We start from the raw sequence: 22,240 nt of genomic DNA, 5'->3' as shown, positions 1-22,240 counted from the left end.
AATGACCCAAACACAAATATCAGCTTGATCAAACTTTTACCCAGTAAGTTTTTAATGGCGAGCGTTGAATCCCAACGTGGTCTACTTGAGCCTTGGATCTACCTTATTTCTGTGCTGGTATCCTAAAATGATCTGGCAAAATGAATGGACAGTGGATAGATCCATAATTCATGGTGGCCCTACAGAAGCCCTGTCTGGACTGAGTCCGTTCAGCATGGTGTGCCATAAAGATTGTTACCAGGCCATAGAGGCGATTACAGAAAAGATAATGGTGGCAACCATTACACGGTATAGTCATAAATACAGTAACGACTGTTATGAAAAGAATGACCTGTAAAGGCCTTTACATCCCTTGCAATGGCCCCAGTACAGGGCATTACAGCTCTGTAACAATCCATTACAAGGCCAATACAGATTTTTCCACCTTTTTTTTTCAATTAAAAAAAAAAAGACCGTAAGTCACGGTGGCTGTTATGGCCACCGTTACGGTTACGGAATACAGCAATGTTCAGGTGGGGGCAGGACATAATCTACTTCCCTGATTCAAAGGGATATAAGAGTAATGATAAAAATAAAAATAATAGCCATGCCAACCCTCATGACACCAGCTATTTCAGTCGTTCCCAGGTGGGAACAATGAATACTGAGTGAACAGAGCACAAGATCAAAGCCACTCAACAGGCGATTCCAATAGCTGGATGCTTTGCCTCAAATATAAGGCCCACCTTATCACCAGAAGGGCCATATGTTGTTCAATTTGGACCATTGATCAAATTCACCCATCTGATTGGTGTAACCTCTTTTGTTTTTTTCCCTGTTGAACGTGCACAACTGCTCTTTTAACTGAGCCAACCATCCAATCATGGGCCATTTATTAGACAGCTACCACAGTCCAGTTCCCTTGCCTTTTGGGCTGTTTTCAATCCTCATGTTGGCCTGAAAAATTAAGTCCTGACTATCATAAACAAGCACGAGTACAATATAGACATTTTAGCACATGCCATTGACTGATACTTAGCCGTCAAGTAGGAATTTCTACGGAGGTCACATGGGTGGTTTCTGTGCAACCGGGTCTACTTGATATCATCAGGAATTTTCAAGGAAATAACACATTTAAAGAGGTTGGAAAGCCTCAATCACAACCATACATTCAAAGTGACAGAAAGGCTACTATCTTCCACTGTGAGTGGTCACATCTACTTGACCGTGTGGCATGTAATTGACTTGAGAAGCATCAAATGCTTACGTGATCAACAAAGAAGCTGAAATACCTTTCTCGTGGCCAATGACATTCCACCATGCAGGATTTGTGAGGAAAATATATATATATATACGGGCTTTTCCAGCAAGTCAGACAAGATCGATCCGCCCACCTTCCACAAGCCCCTTTATCGACTTGTAGCGGAGGACGTAAAGGTCATCAGCGACTAGGTCCACAATCTCATCACCGCTGCCAGATGGCAAAATGCAATTGGTTATGGATGGAAAAATCAAGCTACACTTAAGGAGACTGTTGACGTTAGGAAATGAGGAAAATATGATTGTCAAGACAAGGTTATATGCAATATACTCAGATTTTAAGTTTCTACAAGCGGAGCAGATAGTTCAGTGATGCAGACCACAGGTCTGCTGGACCAACCATGGGTAGGTGTTGGCCCAAAAATCTCCTTGAGATGACAACACCAACCTCGTTTTGTGGCATGCAAATAGATTATTAATAAGACAAATACAGCATTGGCCACATTCAACTGAAAAAGGCCAGGATTGGTGGCTATGATCTACCGATCTGGGGGATTTTCATAGCATGATCCATCCACTGAGTCTCTCAGACCAACAGCCAGGATCATGACCATAGGCCCCACCTGTACAACATGAAAATCAAAGTATCTTGTGTATAACCTTAGGTCGAAGATCATATAAATCATCTAGGAAATTACGTGTCATCCAGCTGGAATGCTCCAATGGATCCCTTGCTTTTGCAGAAGACGAAGGTGTCCAACTGGGGCTCTGGAACTGGAAGTGACAAAAAAATAAAAAATAAAAAAATAAAAAAAAATCAAAGAGAGAGAGAGAGAGAGAGAGAGAGAGAGAGAGAGTTTTGCAGCACAGGTAAAAGCACGGTACATCAGCACATGCGTATGCATTATGATAAGCCTGCCTGTTTTTTATAAGGCTTTGCTAGTAGGTGCCACTACGTCAACATTTAAGGTGAACGGAGGGATGTACAAACTTTTAGAGCATTAGGCAGTAAAGGTAAGATGGACTTGACTTATTGTGGCACAAACATTATTGTCAAATAGCATAAGCGATCATATGAGACTCAAGGGAGCTGTGCGCATATGCGATTGCATAATTAGTAGATCCAAATCTCAGGTGGACCATACTATAGGAAACACTGGTGTTTCAATTCTCCACCATAAAAATAAAAAATAAAAAATCACATGACCCAACTGGTGTTTTGGAAGGTTTATTCGCTAACTTGTTGATAAGCTTACGATGACTTGGATGAAAGGAAAAAGGAATTATAACCTTAATCGAAACCTTTTTGGCCCATAAGAAAATTTTCATGGTTAATCACCATTGTTTCCTATGGCATGGTCCATTCAACATCTAGATCTATTTCATGATTTGGCTCATGCCCTAAAATGTTCAGGAAAAAAAAGGACAGACAACGTGGATGGATAATAAAACTGTAAAGGTGGACCACAGGATAATGACTAGATCATCTTAGGTGAGGCTAAGGCCGCATGTAATCCACTCCATTTCCAGGCACTTCCCACGTCAGTGAGCCAAGTGGGGCCCACGTCGATGTATGTGAGAAATACACGGCGCCCATCCCTTTTGCCAGGTCATGGCCTGGACGTTAACCCAAATTTGAGTAACATACAGAACTCAAGGGGACCACAGTACCGAAAAGTGAGGATTGAATGTCTACCAAACAAGGAAATGACAATAATGCAACTTTATCCACAGTTCATTTCCTGTTTCCAAACATCATTCTTGAATTCAAAAGTATTTCATCAACGTGTCCAAACGAGGTTTATCCAGAAAACTGTTGATGCACCCATAACCTGCTATTTACCCAAACATGGTGTAGAATAATCTTAAAACCATGGAGTTAGCAAACAATTCTCTGCCACAGGTAATAATTGCACTTTTGCAATTCTATACATCCTAATAACATTTAATCCTGCTGCCAAATAGGCCCTCTTAATTACACAAACAAAACACAATTCATTCCATTAACATAACACCACAAATGGATCAATTACAAGTACCCTCTTAATTAATTTTGTGATTTTGTAGGGGATTTTACATAATTTGTTAAGTACCCTTGGAGAAAGAGGGGTTTAATTGCAGCTCATGGGTTAGTCTGTTTGGAGTTGTCGATTTTTCAAGTTCGAAACATGAACCCTCTCTTTTCCAAGCTTCCTTAGAAATATGCCTCTCCTTCAGACGGGCCATCCCATGCCAAATTATCCGCTTCTTTATGGATGTGGTTGTAGCCTCTCATACAAGGTAGATCTTTCCAAGCACATAAAAGAATGTGCAAGTCACATACCTGGTTAGGGTTTAATGGGACTGCACATGTCATGAAGGTGATTGCAGCTGTTGCATGTAATAGGGCTAGATTAATATACATGCACCATATAGTTATGAGAGAAGGATAAAATGGAGATGAAGAGGAAATGGATCTATATACCGTTCACGCAATAGGGGACCATCAAATTAGGAGAGTGTTGCACCCAGTCGCAAATCCGTGCGCCGTCTTCCCCTGTTTTTACATGGGCTTGGAATGGAGGCCATGCAATGTAGAGAAGCAAGTCGTCTGCGATGGTGGAATCAGAGGTCTGGAGAGGTTTCCCCCGCAGATTTGGGTTTGCCACCAAGAAATGGTGACGACAGTTTCCTCCAGCGTCTGGAACCCTCCATCACCTCACACAAGAATATGTATTCATGCACGTAGCACTCATAGAAGATGATGGTGGCCATCATCTTCCATTACAATGAAGAGAGGTGAGGTTCCTGTCTTTCTCAGGTTCCATCTGATGGAGTCGGATGGGATTCAATAAATTCACAAGGGCCTACAACAGATACGATTCTCTCTCAAATCCTTGATTGATTTGAGAGAAATTGACCTACAACGGAGTAAATTCCAAGAGGGATTTGCTGAAATCCCTCGTCGGTCGGTGCTTGTATGGGCTCTTTTTCCCAAAGCATAGAACCCAACCGAGAGATGGGGAAAACAAACAGGGCATGGGTTTTAAAATATGGTATTTGCAACACCATATCATCTAAAACGCCTTAACATCAGCTGCCAAACAGGCAAATAATCCATCACCCAGTGAAGAACAGTAAAGATAACCCTTTCCCTATTATCCTATGAACACTCCCCACCAATGCTAATGAATGTTGAATATCTAATATTTTCCTCTCTTGTTTTTGAGGATTATCATTACAAAAAGGGCATCTAGGCCTTTACAAAGGGTATCCTTGTTCTAAAATTTTGAGAATGCACTAATAATCTATTCTCTGTCTGCCTGCAAGGATTCTATCTTTCTCCAATTCCATCACTTCCTTCTAATTCACCTTCTTCAAATGCTTCCATTGCCTATATTCTCTAATGTAGTAGCAAGAAGGTAAAGGAGGATGGTGAGAAAGGAAATGCCCATATCAGAATAATACCATGCCCATTCAACGAACATTCACATAAAGAACATATCCTTTTCATGCACTTCACTCAATGAGCAGGCCACTTCAAAGCATACTAGTAGCATCTAGCCCGACAAGCATCTACAGTTCTAAGTACATATGAAACATCAAAGAAACAGGTGCAAATAGAATATTACATTGCCAACAATTTGTTTGCTTACTAGGGACTCCAGTTAGTACTCTACATTGCCAACAATTTGTTTGATTACTAGGGACTCCAGTTAGTACTCTACATTGCCAACAATTTGTTTGATTACTAGGGACTCCTGTTAGTACTCTACATTGCCAACAATTTGTTTGATTACTAGGGACTCCAGTTAGTACTCTACATGGTAGGAGACAGAAGAAACCCATTCAGTAACCTCCAAATGTGGCTTTCATAAGAGACATGCAACACCAACCTACCTTGCAAATATCACAAGGCATATCTACCACAGTGAAATTGCATGCTTACCCATCAGTCTCTATCACTCACACAAAAATGCTTGGGTGATATCCATCAGTGTCCAACCTCTTATCAGTTCTGAGAAGTAAGAATGTTCGCAAAGGCTAGCATATCTTCCCAGTTTGAGAGATTAGCCACATTCTTGGGACACATTTCTTTGCTGGTGATACTTATTACTAGCCACTAAAATGTACATATCAAGAATTCTAAAACTCTGCATTCAGCTGAATTTAAACATCATAACTTCATTTCTTTCTTATGTAGAAGCATATTTAAGGAACGATTCATTCAGGAATAACAGAAAAAGGAAGATTAAGAAGATACCCATGTCGTCCTCTTCACTAGAGATGGATTGCTTCAGAATGGACTGATAACCATAAGGCAACCGTGATAGTACAGATTGTTCAAGATGCTTCTCCATAATATCAGTACACCTGCCCACACCAATGACAAAAACCATCTTTAGAACACCAGCGATAACAGGCTGTTTTATCTTGATTTTTCCAGCAAAAGGAGAACAACAATCACCTTTTGGCAAACTTCTGTTCTTGTTCAGAAAGGCGGTTCCAAAGTTGAGTTTTTGAAATGTGAAGCATGTACTTCTCAATCTGCAAAGTTAAGTATCTAAGAAACCCTCCCAAGCACTCAACTTTAGGAAGAAAAACAAACAGAAAGAAGCAACAGTAAACTCGGTCAGATTAAAACGCCACCTTTAGGAGGCGAATCCGAAGGTATGATCTTAAAAGGAAGAGCATGCGGTCCAAGTCCATCTGGTAAAGGGATACGATGAGATCGTCGCTACCATTTCCTGCAAATTCCTCCACAGTTTCTTCCTAAAGAGACACAGACTGTGTTTAGTCCAAAAAGGAATACCTTCTGTAAAACCCCAAAACCAAAAGTCCTAATCGATTTATTAGTAAAACAAAGGGAAATTACAATGTGCTGGTTTAATAACTGGAAAGATGCAATTGCAACCAATGGCAGGAACATTCTACGCGAGGTGTGATTCTGTCTTCTGAACTTAACACTACTAATCTACCATGGTTCCAACAGATTGTCTTCAACTTGATCCATGTCCAGGTATCCTACTATTTGCAATTTCTACTATTTCTTAATAACAATGGAAATTACTAAACTTCCCTTAATTAAACATTGGTCCTAAATGGGAGCGATTTTGTCATTCCCTCTTATTTAAGAGCCAAAAAAAAAAAAAAAAAACAAAAACTAATCCATCCATTACATGAACCACCTGTGGGCCTCACAGATGTGAGCACGCATGGGAGCACATGGGTCCCCTACACGTTGGACATGTGATCTGCTTGCCTTAGAATGTGATGCAATCAAATCCTATAAATGATAGGTCTTTCACAGCATGCTACTGTGCACTTGTGCAGTTGCAAATTGCAATAGCATGCTACAGCCTACATTACTGATAGAGTAGTGTGCTAGGGTAATGAACCTTGCATTTTTAGTAATATGGAATTATTAGGATCTTTGTACTTGTTTCTTTTATCATTTAGGAAAGTTCATAATTGTTTGGTTGTTTAGAGACATTAGAAGTCCTTCCTTTTATGACTCACTATTTTTAAAAAGTCCCAGTTTACATGTTATTGTGGAACGATGGTTGAGTCCAAAAGGTAACTATTGTATACAACTCTATAAATGTGGATGAATGACCCATAAGCAGTGTATGTTATTATGATAATTTTGGAAGAAAATCGAATTATTGGAGATGTTTCTCTTTATAGTTAGAAGGACAGAGGAATCATCTTATATTTGTGCATATATTCAAGGTTTATGGATGTTACTGTTGTGTGATAATTTTTTCTACCAAACTGGTATGACGATCCTCTCATCTGCAAGTAATTTTCTTCATTTAGAATCCTACTTTGCATTATTTGGTATCAGGATCAAAACAAAGAAACTAGTTGTAGAAGAGAAGATCTATGTCCCATATTACCCTTAATCTGTTACCGCATTACAACCTACTATCTTATGAAGAAAAACATCCTTAATAACTCATTTTTCATTCAAAATCACCGTAATAACTTGTCCTACATATGCATTATCCACCCACACATATCGAGTTGTATATAGTAGTTCCCTTTTTGGACACAGCCATCTTTTGCAATAACATAGAAATTTGACATGCAGTAGTAAAGAGTCATTAAAAGGCAAACTTTGAATATTCTCTACACAACTAAATAGTTGTTGACTTCCCTAAATAATTAAAGAAACAGATAACAAAGATCCTAATCAGAGAATTGCCCCTGTGCTCTCAGAGCATTATATTATAATGCTCCTAGTTACATCAGTTTGCTTGGACTGTTCAATTGATCTATCCAAACTGTCTATTAAGTTCAGTTTTTAGAACAAATTTCAAGGATTAGCAAGCAAAATTTCAACTGATCAAATGATTGAGTCCGTCCTTGATTTGACCTTATTTTCTACAGCCATTCTTTTTCCAAGCTATGGTGGGATGGCTAAGATTGCTTGGCAAAATTGATTCTTTAGACTTATAAGCAATTCATAATGAGCCCTAAGAAATAGATGGATCAAACTGTTGAATAGACTTATGTTTGTGCAAAACAACCTTGATCGCCCAAATTAAAGGTCATTGATCGAATGGTTAATGTCTGTCAAAATTAGTGTGATGTTTGCATGGAAGCCCATGAAATGTGAATTCAACCTAATAAACAGTCTGGACTCTGGATCAATGGATTGGACTAAGTGTCCCAACTCAACTAGGAGCACTACAACTTAAAGTGCTCTGCGAACACTGGAGCATCTCTTCGAATAATATCTAATTACTAAAAGCACCATGCTCATTACAGTAGACCGCTACCTACTTGCAACCGCACAATAGCATGCTGAGAAAGACCTATCCCTACAGGTCAGACTTTTAATTTTCTTTTCCAGCAATACTCCATCCACAGCGAACCCTGCTATTTGGACAATCTGAATCGACGTACATGTAAGCCACTCCTACAGATGCATTGCCGAGGACACAAATTTCTTGTAACTAGTGGTTTACATGAATCCCTGTAACCCTAAGTTCTGCAGGGCCCACCATGATGTCCACGTTACATCTACTTCGTCCATCCATTTTGCCTGCTCATTTTAGGGTATGAGCCAAAACGCAGGGCCCACCTCATTTTTAGGTTTATACCTTAAACTGAGGCATATACAAAACTCAAGTGGGCCCCACTAAAGGAGACAGTGGGGGTTGGAAACACCCACCATTGAACACTTCCTGGAGCACACCGTGATGTCTATACGCCAACCAACCTGTTCATAAGGTGACTCCCACCGGTACCAAGGGAAAAAGGCAGATATAAGTATGACCCAAAACTTCTATCGCCACCACGAAAGCTTCAATGGTGGAGGTTCAATAGCCACCGTTTCTTATGGCGTGGTCCACTTGAATTTAAAATCTGCCTAATACTTTTAGAAAACATCCTAACATGAGCCGGTGAAACTGATGGATGGAGTGGATATAAGACAGACATCACGGGGGGCCTCGCAGAGCTTAATACAGGGAATTTCCCTGTAACACAGACATTTTGGTGGGCAAGAATGAAAATGAGGGGAAATAAAGGCACATCTGCAACGAAGACCAAAACCTAACCTAGCATTTCCATAGCTCTCCAAAAGCTAATGAAAGAAAATTGACTGAATCCTATAAATCCAACAAAATTCCCAGAATATCTCTCAATATCACTGTAATTCCACCAATAACACAATCTTTCTCCTGTTTCCCCTCATATAAACATAGATTGAAAGAGAGAGAGAGAAGAGAAATCTTGGGTTAATATTTGGATTTTGTACCAGCAATTGGATCTGTTCCCTTGATCGGTGGACCAAGCTGGACTGGAAGGGTAGAATTTCAGGAGCGGCCTTCTCGTTCCGCCATGCCCTCTTCAGGAGCTCGACGTCCGTCGTCTCCGCGATCGAAGCTGGATCTTCTTCGCTCCAAAACGCTTCTGCAGATCCCGACGCCATCACTCTCTCTCTCTCTCTCTCTCTCTCTCTCTCTCGTGCTTTAGATTTTAGGCGCTCTGTTGATGGTTTGAGAGGGAGAAGAACATATGACTTACAGAAGGCGGGAAAGGGAATGATTTATTTATTTTTTCTTTTTTTCTTTTTTCAAAGTTCCGCGCGTCACGTGCCAATGTTGCACCCGCATGATGTGCTGGGCCCACTCTTCGATGGCAGACGGGGAAGGAAATTGATCAACACAAACTGAAAAGGGGATTGCACCTACGGGATCGTGATGTATGTGTTTTATCCACGCCGTTCATTCATTTTTCCGTATCATTTTAGGTTATGATATAAAAGTGGGTCAGATCCAAGGCTCAAGTGGTCCATAAAACTGGAATTGAACGACCACCGTTAAAACTTCACGAGGATCACAGAAGTTATGGGTCAAGCTGAAATTTATATTTTCCCTTCATCCATGTTTTTGTGACCTTGATGGAAAATAATCGTCGTGATGGGCTCTAGGAAGATTTCAACCGTGCGTTTCATTATCATCGCTGCATCCTGTGGTGTGGTCCACTTGAGCTTGGATCCGATTTATTTTTTGGTTCAACCAATAAAATAATCTGAAAAAATGGATGAACGGAATAGATAAATCCCATACATCACGGTGGGACCCACAAAGCCCCTGCCTGGATTGATTTTGGTCCAACGAGCAGAACGTACTTCTCACAAATTGATAAGTGAAAACCTGGCTACTTTGATACGAAGATAAATGATACTCTGAATGTGTTCAGATAAAAGTAAATACATGTAAATGAAAAAAGTTACGTGTAAATGAAATCACACTTACAAGAGAGGATTTGAAAGTAAATGGATACCTTCTCCAAGAGTTACATGTGTAAACAAAAGTGCCTCTATAGATATATACTTTGTATAGTGTCAGACTAATTATACTTTAGAACAAAGTAAATATTTGTCACATCATTAAAATCACACCTCCAAATTACCTAAAGAATGGCTATCTAAATTGATGGTAAAAAAATATTGGCAAATTTGTGGCTTACCCAAGGCTAAATTTTTATTTTTTGCTAAAGTATATATTCAATGGGTTTATTACAATTCTTCTATTAAATATCACAAGTGTACACTAAGTTGGGACATTCAAGTTGATTTAGAATATCTCAAATATTATTATAAATATATTTAAAAAAAGTCAATTGTATTCTCATTCTTCCCATTTACTCTTATTATTTTGATTTCAAATACATTTGATTTACCCCCACCCAAATACAACTTTGTAAGCCATTTACTCCTCATTTATCTCCAAATTCATTTTTGATTTACTTTCCTTTACGAGCTCCTAACCAGCCCTAAAAAGTAATCCGTTTGTTGGCTTGGAAACAGAGCATCCATGGTAGACTTGGCTTCAGTAGTCAGATACACTTTATTTACTCCCATCCAAATACAATTTTGTAAGCCATTTACTCCTTTCTTTTTTTTCTTTTTTACCTCCAAATTCATTTTTGATTTACTTCCATTTACAAGCTCCTAACTGATCCCTAAAAAGTAATCCGTTCCCTCCCAAATACAATTTTTTAAAAAGCCATTTACAAGCTCCTAATGGAGCCCTAAAAAGTAATCCCTTCGTTGGCTTAGAAAGTTAGAATAAATAAGAGCAACCATGGTAGACTCGGCTTGGGTAGTAACCCCTCCAATATTGAGCTCGTTAGAGTTTGGTGTAGAGAAAAGTTATGTGGGCCCCAATATAATGTATGTGTCTTATCCATGCCATTCATCTATTTTTCCAATACATTTTAGATATGAGTCAAAAAATGAAGTACATCCAAATCTCTCAGACGGACCACACCCCATGAGATAGTGGTGATTGAAGGCACGCCATTAAGAACATCTTAGGGTCCATGTAATGTTTATTTGCCATTTAACCTATTGATTAGGTCATATAAACCTCAATGAAGGGAAACACAAATTATCAGCTTGATCCAAAACATTTGTCATCCCAAGAAGTGTTTAATGGTGGGCATCAATCACCACCTTTCTTATGGTGTAGTTCACCTCAGATGTAGAGATATGCCTTAATTTTTTAGCTCATGCTATAAATTTGGAGGAAAGAAGTGGATAAAACACATACATTATGGTGGGCATAAAGCTTTTCCATACTTACGTCGCTACTAAATCCGAGTCCAACAGCAGTTGCCTGGACCCCTCCAAGAAGATAAGCAACGCTTGTGCACTTAAAAGGTGGGCCACACACATGTACGTTGAAGAGGGGAGGGATTACGTGTGGCCCTGGGTGCCCTGACTGTGGCCCCGCCTTGAGGTATGTATTGTATATCACAAAAAGATTAAAGCATATCCAAATCTCAGGTGGACCACACCATAAGATAATAATGGTGATTGAAAACCCACGTTGCAACCTTCCTAAGGCTCACTGTAATGTTTATTTACAATCCAACCTCTTGATGAGGTTATCATACCAAGGATGAAGGGACAAAAGAAATATCAACTTGATCCAAAAATTTTGTAGCACAAAACAAGTTTTTAATGGTTAATCACCACCATTTCTTCTTATTTTTGGGCTCATGTCTTAAAATAAGCCAGCAAAACGAATAAATGGCATGCATATACAATACATACATCAAAGTTGGGCCCCACTACGTCCGGGCGACACCTAATCCGCTCCCGTTGAATAATAGACTTGCAAGTTTTAAAGTCCTCCGTCAAGGGTGGCCCACAACGCTAGGGCTGCGTGCATTGAGGTTAGAGAACTTTTCCACGGACACGGATTTCCTTTAATGGATTCTTCATCACTCAGATCTATGGGCCCACCAAATGCATCCCCCTCATATTACCCACAAGGCTTGAAAATAATCTAAGAAGGCCTGGGTTCCATATAAATAACATGCTGGTCCCCTTCACAGATCAACAATAAGTGTCCCTTCTCAAATTGTCCCCTGTATTGTGGCCCACATGATTATTCATTTGGACCAATTTTTTTTTTTTTGTCAAAGATTAACATGAGACAACTCATCCAATGGACGGGTCGGATGTAGTGAATACATCACGTAGGCACCACATCTGCCATGTTCACCTAGTTAAACTGGGTTTTTTAAGACGAGTTTGATCTGGATTTATCTCAACTAAAGGTAGGATTTACAAAAATACTTCTCTCCGTAAAATCTCCAAATCTCAGTAATCAGATACCGTCACACCTAAACCTTGCATTAGTAAGATCTTTCTCCCTGAACTTTTCAATGTGAACTGTATGCATGGAATAATTGTATGACAGTTCAAACGTTCAAATTACTAACCCATGTATAAAAAATTACAATGAGAATATAATAGCAACCATCATATATATATATATATATATATTTTTTCTTACCCTTCATTATTTTATCTTTAGCCCTTCATTTGATAGCCCAGCACCATTTTGATGGCTATGATTGCTTCCTCAGTGTGAATTTCGAGATATGCTCTGTCCATGATGTGACTAACAATTTGAATGGTTTGTATAGTTGTAAATAGTTGTCACATGGGGTAAGGATAGTTCAATACCATTTTTATTTTCTAAATGGTGCTAAACTAACAAAGAGCCCTTCCAGCAAACATGTGAACTGTGCTGTCGCGAAGGAAGTGTCCATAATGGCTCGAGCCAAGGCCCAAGCCTGATCTAAAGAATTTTAGTTGGGCCAGGCCTAACCTGATCCAGCCCAATTTGGCAGAAAAATGATAAAATCTTATTTCTCATGTAAAATTTTCTAATTTATTAATTTCTTAAGAAGACCCCACGTGGACAAAGATATAAACATTTTGGAGGAATGAAACTAACGTTCGACGTTCAAGATGCATAGTTGCCTAACTAAAGATTAAAATGACATATTTGTAAGATATAACACATATATAAAATTAGGTCAAGCTAAAATGACTTAAGCCCCCAAAACTTAATTGGGCCATGCATGCGAAGCTCAAGCTGACCCAAAACCTGATCAGGCTCGTTGGTTCGGTGACCGGTTACCACCCTTAATCTAGTATGTCCCCTCATAGATGGCGTCTAATATTGTTATCTCTCTCTCTCTCTCTCTCTCTCTCTCTCTCTCTCTCTCTCTCCAATTAAACTTCATCATTTCTAAAATGAAATAATGTGAGCATCCAAAACAATTTTACCCTGCAATTAGTTTTTTTTTTTTTTTTTTTAATCTCAAAATTTGGGTTTTAAAAAGGTACTAGAAGGAATTTAAAATAAAGGGTAATTAAGTTCATTTAACAAGGTAGTTGGTTGTCAACATACAGTTCAAAATTTACTTGGATAAAGCTGCTCTCTAGCTTAAATTTTACCCATTCAAGCTCTCTTCCCATGCCATGTTAAAAGTGAGTAAATAGCTCGCTTGGTAACTTGTCATCAAGGACTATATTTCCTATCAAAATGCCATTTCTGTTGGACATTTGTATAATGCAATCACTTGGTCCACCTTGAAGATCACTCATCTCAAGATCAGATTAATCCACTCATTAGATGAGCAACATTTATATATTGATTTAAATAAAAAATAGTCCATTGATTCTAGATGTTTAACCCATTTGATGGGCATACCGGCCTAATTTTTCTGTCAGGCAATCTTCATGGCGTGGCATGGTGCCACCTACTATCTACATGGTATGAATCTCTTGCGCGAGTGACATAAATATGGCAACATAGCAAATTGCGTTTTTTTAAGTTCAAGTTGTTGAAAGTATAAAGAGGTTTGCAAAAATACATCCTTACCTATGGCAATAAAATGTGTCCGGACCTGGAGCTTTATCATTCATGCAATAGGTCTTATAGAGAACAGAAAAAAAAAAAAAAAAAAACCTCATATTTAGATATTTCATCCTTTAGCTTCTTCTAATTTTATGAAACTCTCTATTTTTCAATGGAAAAATAAATGATCGAAGGTTATAATATTCAATCTAAGAGTTGTGATCTCTTGGCTATTGCTTCTACATGGTTCTTACTCTTTCTCCTCTTCCGACTATCATTGTTGGTCCTTTTAGGGTCATGATCATATGCCTAGTAATTATCAAGCTCACTGCCCCATCATGGATAAGGCCCATCATTTGGACGATGCATATCATTGATAGATGACCCAAATGCTAAAGCTAAAGTCTCTACGTATCCTATGGCAAGACATTGGGATGCATTCCAGCAAACATCAGCTTGGAATGTTGGTGTATCCATTCTTCTTGCAGGGCACTGATTGAATGGTTACTCTACTAGAATTTTTTTGATATGTCTGTCCCACATGGTAGCCAATCATATCAAGGATCCCAGTCACCACACATGCTTGCCTCATGTACTTGAGGGATCTGCATAGTCATTTCTCATTCTTTTAGTTTCTTTTTTCTTTTTTCAATTTACTTTTTCAGGCTATTTTTCTTAAAGACATATACGTGTGAAAAGCTCACCTGCACACCAATTAAAACTCATCTCACATTCTATGAGCCCAACATTTCATATGATATGAACCTTAGGGTCCCCACATAGATGAGCATATCTCTCTCTCTCTCTCTCTCTCTCTCTCTCTCTCTCTCTCTCTCTCTCTCTCTCTCTCTCTCTCTCTCTCTCTCTCTCTCTCTATATATATATATATATATATAAGCACATGCACTCACACCACACACACCCATGCATACACTCACACGAACAGTTGGATTTCACCACAGACTCGAACTTACAAACTTGTGTTGAAACTCTTGCGAGTCAATCATAAAGATTATCTTGATTATTTTGATGGTATCACTGAAAATATATTCCATTTTTTAAGGTTTATTTAATTAGAAAATTTATATTGTATAATGGTCATCTTATTTTTTGTGCTAGAAAATTGCAAGTATATCCAACTATAATTTTTTTAACAACCAAAATGCCAAGAAACATGACAAAAGCCAAACAATGATCTTATTCACACGTTCAATAACTAAAACGTGAAGGTAAAGAAAAACTCTTTTCTTTTCTTCTACTAAAGAACAAACCACAAATTTGTAGTCCTTGGGAGCGTATGTGGCCAATATGTCACATGCATATATCATCTGAACCGTTCATCAAATGGGTTACACTATAGATAACAATTGGCACTCAATGGATAGAAATGTCTAACGGATTTTCTCACTGCACACGTGTATTCCGATTGATCATGAATGAATGGATCGGCTTGATTCATACCGCCAATTATCTGTAAGGTGGGACCTACCCTTTCAGTGGCTAAGATGTCATATACACATGAGTCATGTTGGATGCATGCACTCAATGGACGGTAACTTTGTGGTTTGTTGAGATGGATGCAGCACATGTGATAACATTCATCCAATGCAACGTCGTGTTTACATGTAGGCTTGGGAATGTCACTGAAATGAACGTTGGTAATTGGTTGGGAAACAGAAGAGCTAAAGAAAGGCAGCAACAAGAACAATACTTGAAGAAGGAGAATTAGGAGAAGGAAGATGAAGTGAAACCAACGGTTGAGATGGAAAAGGAAGATGCTGAATTAAAAGTAGAAATATATGAGCATGAAAAGTGGACTTTTTTGTGTTAGGTTTACGTAGGGTGGCAGAGGGGCTGGGCTGGCTCGATCGAGTGGCTAGGTTTGGCTTGAGAACAGAGATCTCATGGGTTGGACCTAGGCTTGAGTTTTAGGACCGGTAATTATGAGGTTTGACATGGGCCAAGTGGCAAAATTGTGTGGGAAATCTAAGCCATTCATCAAGTGGGCCACATGATGCATGGACTGGCTTAAAAAAATGACAAGTCATGATAGACTGTATGGATAAATGTTTAATCATTGATCTAGACATCCTCATGGGCCTAACCTTTGATTGCCCATCTATCTCTAAAAGCACTTCCACAAGATGACTCAAAACCATTCAATCATGATCTAGACCCTCATCACCATTCATCTTCAAACCTTGAGATGGATAGTCATGATGATCTTCTTGATATGGATGGTGATGATGATGATCATTTACACCAAGAAATCAGATGAACCCATGTTTTTTTTTTTTCATCCATCCATTTCTTTTGTGAGTCATGGCCAAACCATCAATCCGAACCAACCATACTCTCGTTCTGGAGCATCAGAACAACTTTCCCACCTAATGGACGGATTCGATATTATGATCATGTGCAACACATGCATACACACGCTCTGGGCTTAGCAAAGCTCATTTTTCACACACCCATGTCCGGTCATGAGTATTTATTTCGGAATAGCTATTGCACACATGACATTTTCACAAATGCCTACATACCGGCCATAACATACACGACATGGATAATACCATACATGACGTGTACTCAATACCATGTGGAACCAAACATCTGCCCCACTTCATTGTAACCACACCATATTCACAGTAAGAGCTATGGCCCATAATAACACTATTGGACTTGAATTCTACAACCATCTTTACCACAAGCAGATTGCAACTTCATCAATTTTAGGGTTCAGGACTTTTTCTTTTGATGTACTCTTTGATTTTATCCACGTCGATCTGATGGTGGACATCACCAGTTGACCCAATACCATCACCACCACCACCAACGTCGTCGATGACGATCTTGCCTCCGCCGTTGATCCCTCCGTCCACCTTCCGACCAAGGCTAAAAAACTTACGATCATCCATGCGTGCACCATTTCCTGTCTGGCAATTGGCCACACGATCTCCTGCGGTGCAGATGGGCCGGGCATTATGCACGCTTCCCTCTTTGTCTCCATAGCTTATGGGAACTGCCCAGCTGAGTCCCAGTGCAATGAGGAGAATGAGAAAGGCCTTCATGGTCAAACTGTATTAAAATTACAAAGAGTTAGTGTCACTAATAGCATGGGAAATTACTAGCAAAAACCTGTATTTATCTAGTCATCAACCATTCTATATCCATACACACGACAGATGTGTGCAAGATCTGTACCGTTCGATTTTTGGGCTGTCATATGGATGGGGCCACACGGTTGAAAACACAATTGTCAGGTGATCCTTGATACAATGATCACAAGAAGTCTAATAAATTGTCGACATTCAATGTGAGAAAATCTTGTGTTCTAGGTCACAATCCATCCATAGTAAGGCCTAACAAATGAATGATTAGAGAAAGATAGTAGGGTTGCACCAAATAGCATGATATTTCATGATTAATCAGTCTAATCTGGTGCAATTTCATGATACTTCATGATATTAGGTGCAGCCAAACACACACCAACTTAGAAATATACGGCTTGGGAATTTTTTCCCTAATGAAAAAGCTCTCAATGTACTCATAATTCAAATGAACTAAAGATTTTGGCATGCACCACTTTTGCTTCTATGAAGATTTGGTAGATCCAAGCTTGGGGAAATCTGCTTTTTCGACGATAATTTATAGAGAGAGCTACACATGTAATCATGTTAGTGGAAGATTAATCAGATGCACTAAGAACCGAGTGCGCGATCACGATCTCGCTGCCCTATGGGAAGAACTCAAGTGTAAGGAAGTATAGTTAGTGGCCGGTGATTACGGACGTGGAATTTATGAATTATGTCACCACTTTCTTGTTGAATTACTATTGATCGATTCAATGTTGTACCAGTTATCCAAATTGGTGGCCACTTCGATGGTCCTAACCCTACAAACCATATTGGCATTGACGACGTTTTCGTGAACCAGAGAAGTCTTCTAATGGGCTCTATCATGGGATGGGCCACACCCCAAAATATCCACATCAGATGATCCTAACCATCTGGTCACTTCATTTTAAATGGAGAATTCAAGTGGATACAACATTGGTCACACTAATTAGATTGTTTAAGATCCATCAGGTGAATCCTCCATGTCGTGACCTGCCATACAAACGGTAGGGATCGTTAAAAAAAAAAAAGAAGGACATCTCAGTTATATTTCTAACATTAAATTATTATTATTTTCCCTTATTTTCAATATTTGATTTTTTTTTTTCCAGATAATTTTATGTAAAGACAGCTATTCCCATAGGAACATGGAATCACCCAATTCAAAGCCGACCACCTGGTTTCAGGAATTGGCTGCACATGATCATGACCTGATACTGCAACTCCCAAACAATGATTTGAATTTTACTAAAATAAGTTCATTTTAGTGCAATGAGGCAAGATTCAACCATGTATAATGAGAATAGGCATTTTCCTTGACTAGAATGGTGGTGCCATGATAAAGGAATGTGTCGAATAGCAAGTTTTATCTTACTCTAACTTCATATAATGACATTAAAGAAACTTCTTCCCTAAGGTGGCAGCATTATCAAAAGATAATACAGTTATATGGTGGCGATTTTACGTCATCGTCCGCGATTGCCGCACCATTAGCTTTTTATACTCATCACATTTCAGCATGCCATGACCTACTTCACCAATAGCTCTAAGTTAGTTAAAAAGCACATCGGTAAAAAAAAAATATTTTTAGTGAAGATATCTGATTTTGATTCAAGGGGAATGATCGCATGCATTATGGCAATTACCATACGTTAGAATTGTGTGTGGCCCACCCTGTGATATGTGGAATCCAAACTGACCTGGTGCGCCCCCTCATGTTCACTATTCAGATCAGGAATCATCTCAATCCAAAACTGAGGTGGGACATGCCACAGCTAGCAGTGTAAAATCAAACTAAAAGCCTATATATTAATTCACTTGCTGTGGCTGAATGGATTGATTTTCAGAGAGCCCCTTCATCCCTGGTGGGTCCCCCTTGATGAACGGGGCGGATGGCATATACACCACCGTGTGAATATTTCTATGGTCCACGTCCTCCTCCCCAATGTTCCCCATTGTTCTTTAGTGTGGCCCAACTTAGTTGTGGATCAGGCGAATTTTGGAGTCTATAGCTAGCATTGCATGATGCATGTAATGGACGGTTTGGATGGCACTCATATATCAGGTTTGGCCCAACATAGCTCGAAAATGTGGTGATTATCATAGGCCTTTGACCATTTCCCTTGACTTAGCTGTTTAAGATGATGATGAATCGTATAGCTTAATCTCTAAAAGTACACGGTATTGCTGTAAAAAGATGTGCTAATCGCTCTTTCAAAAATGGTAAATGATCCTAACCGTTCGAATTGGTGGGCATTAAGTAGATGATCTGAAGGAAAATAGACAGTAATAAGATGTAATGGGCGAAATCAGATGGTTATGGTCATTTGCTGAGTATGGTTTTTGGGCTATGCACCATCCATAATGGATCTCACAATTTAGATGGTCTGGATTGTTTTAAATGTTTACCAGATTATTAAATGGTGGCAAATGTGAACGGTTGCCATGCAAATTGCTTATTTCTTGTTGATAAAAATTCAAATATCAGCTAATGCCATCGAAGGCGCTTTTGAGAGAAGAAATCATATTTATTTATAAAAATAGCTTTAATTGACTACTTTATGGAAACATAATCTATTAAATTATTCATTCAAACGTTTTCACCACATTGTGGTGCAAACAGTTTGTTGTAGCCCCACTGTCGTGGGTGTCGATGAAACACCTCATTCGACTAGGCGCAAAATACATAAAGAAAAAATAAGTAAATCAATCCATGATTCAAAAAAGACAAACAGAAGATTTTTTCTTTTGCTTTTGACAGCCAAATTTAATTAGAGTTCGAAATGTCATGAGTAGCTTAAAAAGAGTAGGCTAAATTATATACTGTTCCATATGGAATCGTATGCCGCTTATCTCATTTATGTGACAGAGTCAACTATTCACTTTGACAACCTCATGGCTAATAAATAATGGCTTAAATACGGTCAAGCTAGTGATGAATTCAGCTAATGCACCATAGCATCATATAAAAAAAGACCTTTATGGCTAACTCAGCTTGGTAGAAAGGAGCTATAAAATAGCATGGTGGCGTACAGAGAGTTTTCACTCACAAAGTGGATTGAAAACGTATGCGCAACCAATGGCCAGCACATGAAAAATAATTTATACACAAACGTTCAGAAATTCTATAAATAAGAGAAAAAATAAAGAGATTCGGGCTCTTGCCAACCTAACATAACACAACTCTATAGTGTAATATTACTTATCACGATTTAGTTTATCAAATCTGTCTATGCTGGACAAGTTAAACTATGACATTCGTGAGAAATTTAGAATAAGAGTACGAAAGTGAGGCAGTGGGAATAACCTTATGTAGGCGGAGGGACACTCACAGCTCATACCATAAACAGTGCCCTATATGAGAATATATTAGGGAGGCATATTTATTGCTCTTGGTATTCAAACACAAGACTTTCCACTCTCATACCATGTTAAACAACCACTTTCTTTAAAAGCTTCAGCCGTTAGATGATGACATATCAATGTATATCATGAGACTTTAACATTGTTTAACAAGTGTTCAAATGGGTGGATTTGGATTATGTTTAGTGAGGTTTCGGACAATTGGGACTCCATTGTTACTGTAGACCCATCCTATTAACATAAAGAACAGGTTTGGGTCAGGTTCATGTTAAAATAAATAGACCTATTTATTAAAGGTTAGGTTTGATAGAGATTGTAATAGGCCATCTAGCATAAGAGGATTAAAATATACTACTGGTTCGGATTTAAACTTAATACAAAATATATTATAGTGTTAATGTCAGATGCCTTAAATCTGATGCTCTGCGTTTGATGATATCGAGCAAGCTTCGACGTCATCAAAGCCAGTTCGATGACATCGAAGCCACTCAATGCCATCGAGTATTTTCAGAATTTTCACCTCTGGTCGTTGGACATATTTTGTCAATTTTCGATGACATCGAAGGTTTTACGCAGATTTTCCGCAGAAACGCAAATTTTGCGTATTTTGTTTCCTATTCCGTTTTGGTTCCTTTGTAAACCTATATAAGTGGATGTATACAGGACTGAGAGGTATTCTAAGCATTCAATGGTTTCTAAAAGGGGTTATAAGGTTTCAAAGGAGTGGAGTAAGGTTGAGATTTAAGGTTGTGAGAATTAGGTAAGCCTTCTCTCTTTTTAATCTGTGCTTTCATAGTGGATTCCTGTCGCTTCGTGTCGTGGTTTTTTTCCCGCAAAGGTTTTCCATGTTAAATCTTTGTGTTCTCTTGTGTTTGGTTGGTGCTCTTGGATTGTTATCCTACATCCATCTCTGTGTGATTTCGCAGCACAATCCCTAACAAGTGGCATTAGAGATATTGTTGGGGCACAGATCTAGATATGTAGGATTAGCATCAATGGGAAACACTAGATATGATATTAAGAAGTACTCAGGGAAAAATAACTTTGAGTTATGAAAAATTAAGATGATCAGTTCCTTAACCAAGTAAGGTGAAGATGGTGCTCTTGAGGAGCAAAAGTCTACTATATGACTGATGATGATTGGAATACCCTTGATAAGAAGGCCTTATCCTCGATCCATTTATGTCTCACAGATAAGGTTTTCTATAATGTTTTGAGGGAGAAAACTGCGGCTAGTTTATGGGCGAAGTTAGAGGATATCCATGCGAAAAAATTTTCTGAAAATCGCACACTTAAAGTTACAGTGGTATAACTTCATGCCCACATCAGTAACTTTAATAAATTGGTTTGCAAACTGCTGGATATGGAGGAAGTAATCAAATATGAGGAACAAGCATGTATGTTGTTGATTTCTCTTTCGGCATTGTATGAGTCATTCAAGGATACAATGTGCACCATAAATAAAACCCTGAGTGTCGACACCGTTATCTCAACCCTTCAAAGGATGGTCATGAGAAAGCTAAATGGGGACATGAGGACATCTTTCAATGCACTGATTACGAGGGGCAGAAATACTGATCGAGCTACAGGATCTTCAAGACCTATATCCAAATCTAAGAGGAAAGGTAAAAGAAAACTAAGGTGCTGGAACAGTGGGATGACTGGACACATGAAAAAGGATTGTACCAATTATCAAGCGAAGAAAGAAAACTCAGAGGCTTCTTCTAAGGAGGCCAATGTTTTCACATCTGATGAAGAGACAAGTGGTGGTGATGTTCTGTCTGTGTCTATGGTTAGACACTTACATGACAATCTTAGAGATGAGTGGATCTTGACACAGGAACATCATATCACATGACTCCT

General features: G+C 38.8%; 1 protein-coding gene across 1 annotated transcript; it reads right to left on the bottom strand.

The window, feature by feature from the left end:
- Nucleotides 1-1,056: 1,056 nt before the first annotated feature.
- On the bottom strand, nt 1,057-9,234 carry LOC131225629 (DNA replication complex GINS protein SLD5). Its single transcript, XM_058221195.1, has 6 exons — nt 8,987-9,234; nt 5,869-5,991; nt 5,687-5,766; nt 5,483-5,592; nt 1,938-2,013; nt 1,057-1,450 (listed from the first exon to the last, which is right to left on the bottom strand). The coding sequence occupies exons 1-6, from the start codon at nt 9,158-9,160 to the stop codon at nt 1,351-1,353; spliced, it is 663 nt and encodes a 220-aa protein (XP_058077178.1). The 5' UTR covers nt 9,161-9,234; the 3' UTR covers nt 1,057-1,350.
- Nucleotides 9,235-22,240: the final 13,006 nt, after the last annotated feature.

The sequence above is a fragment of the Magnolia sinica genome, chromosome 14 (assembly GCF_029962835.1).
Source record: "Magnolia sinica isolate HGM2019 chromosome 14, MsV1, whole genome shotgun sequence".
NCBI lineage: Eukaryota > Viridiplantae > Streptophyta > Magnoliopsida > Magnoliales > Magnoliaceae > Magnolia > Magnolia sinica.
Note: the sequence above shows the minus strand (reverse complement) of the source record. Positions and strands in the feature narration are given on the sequence as shown.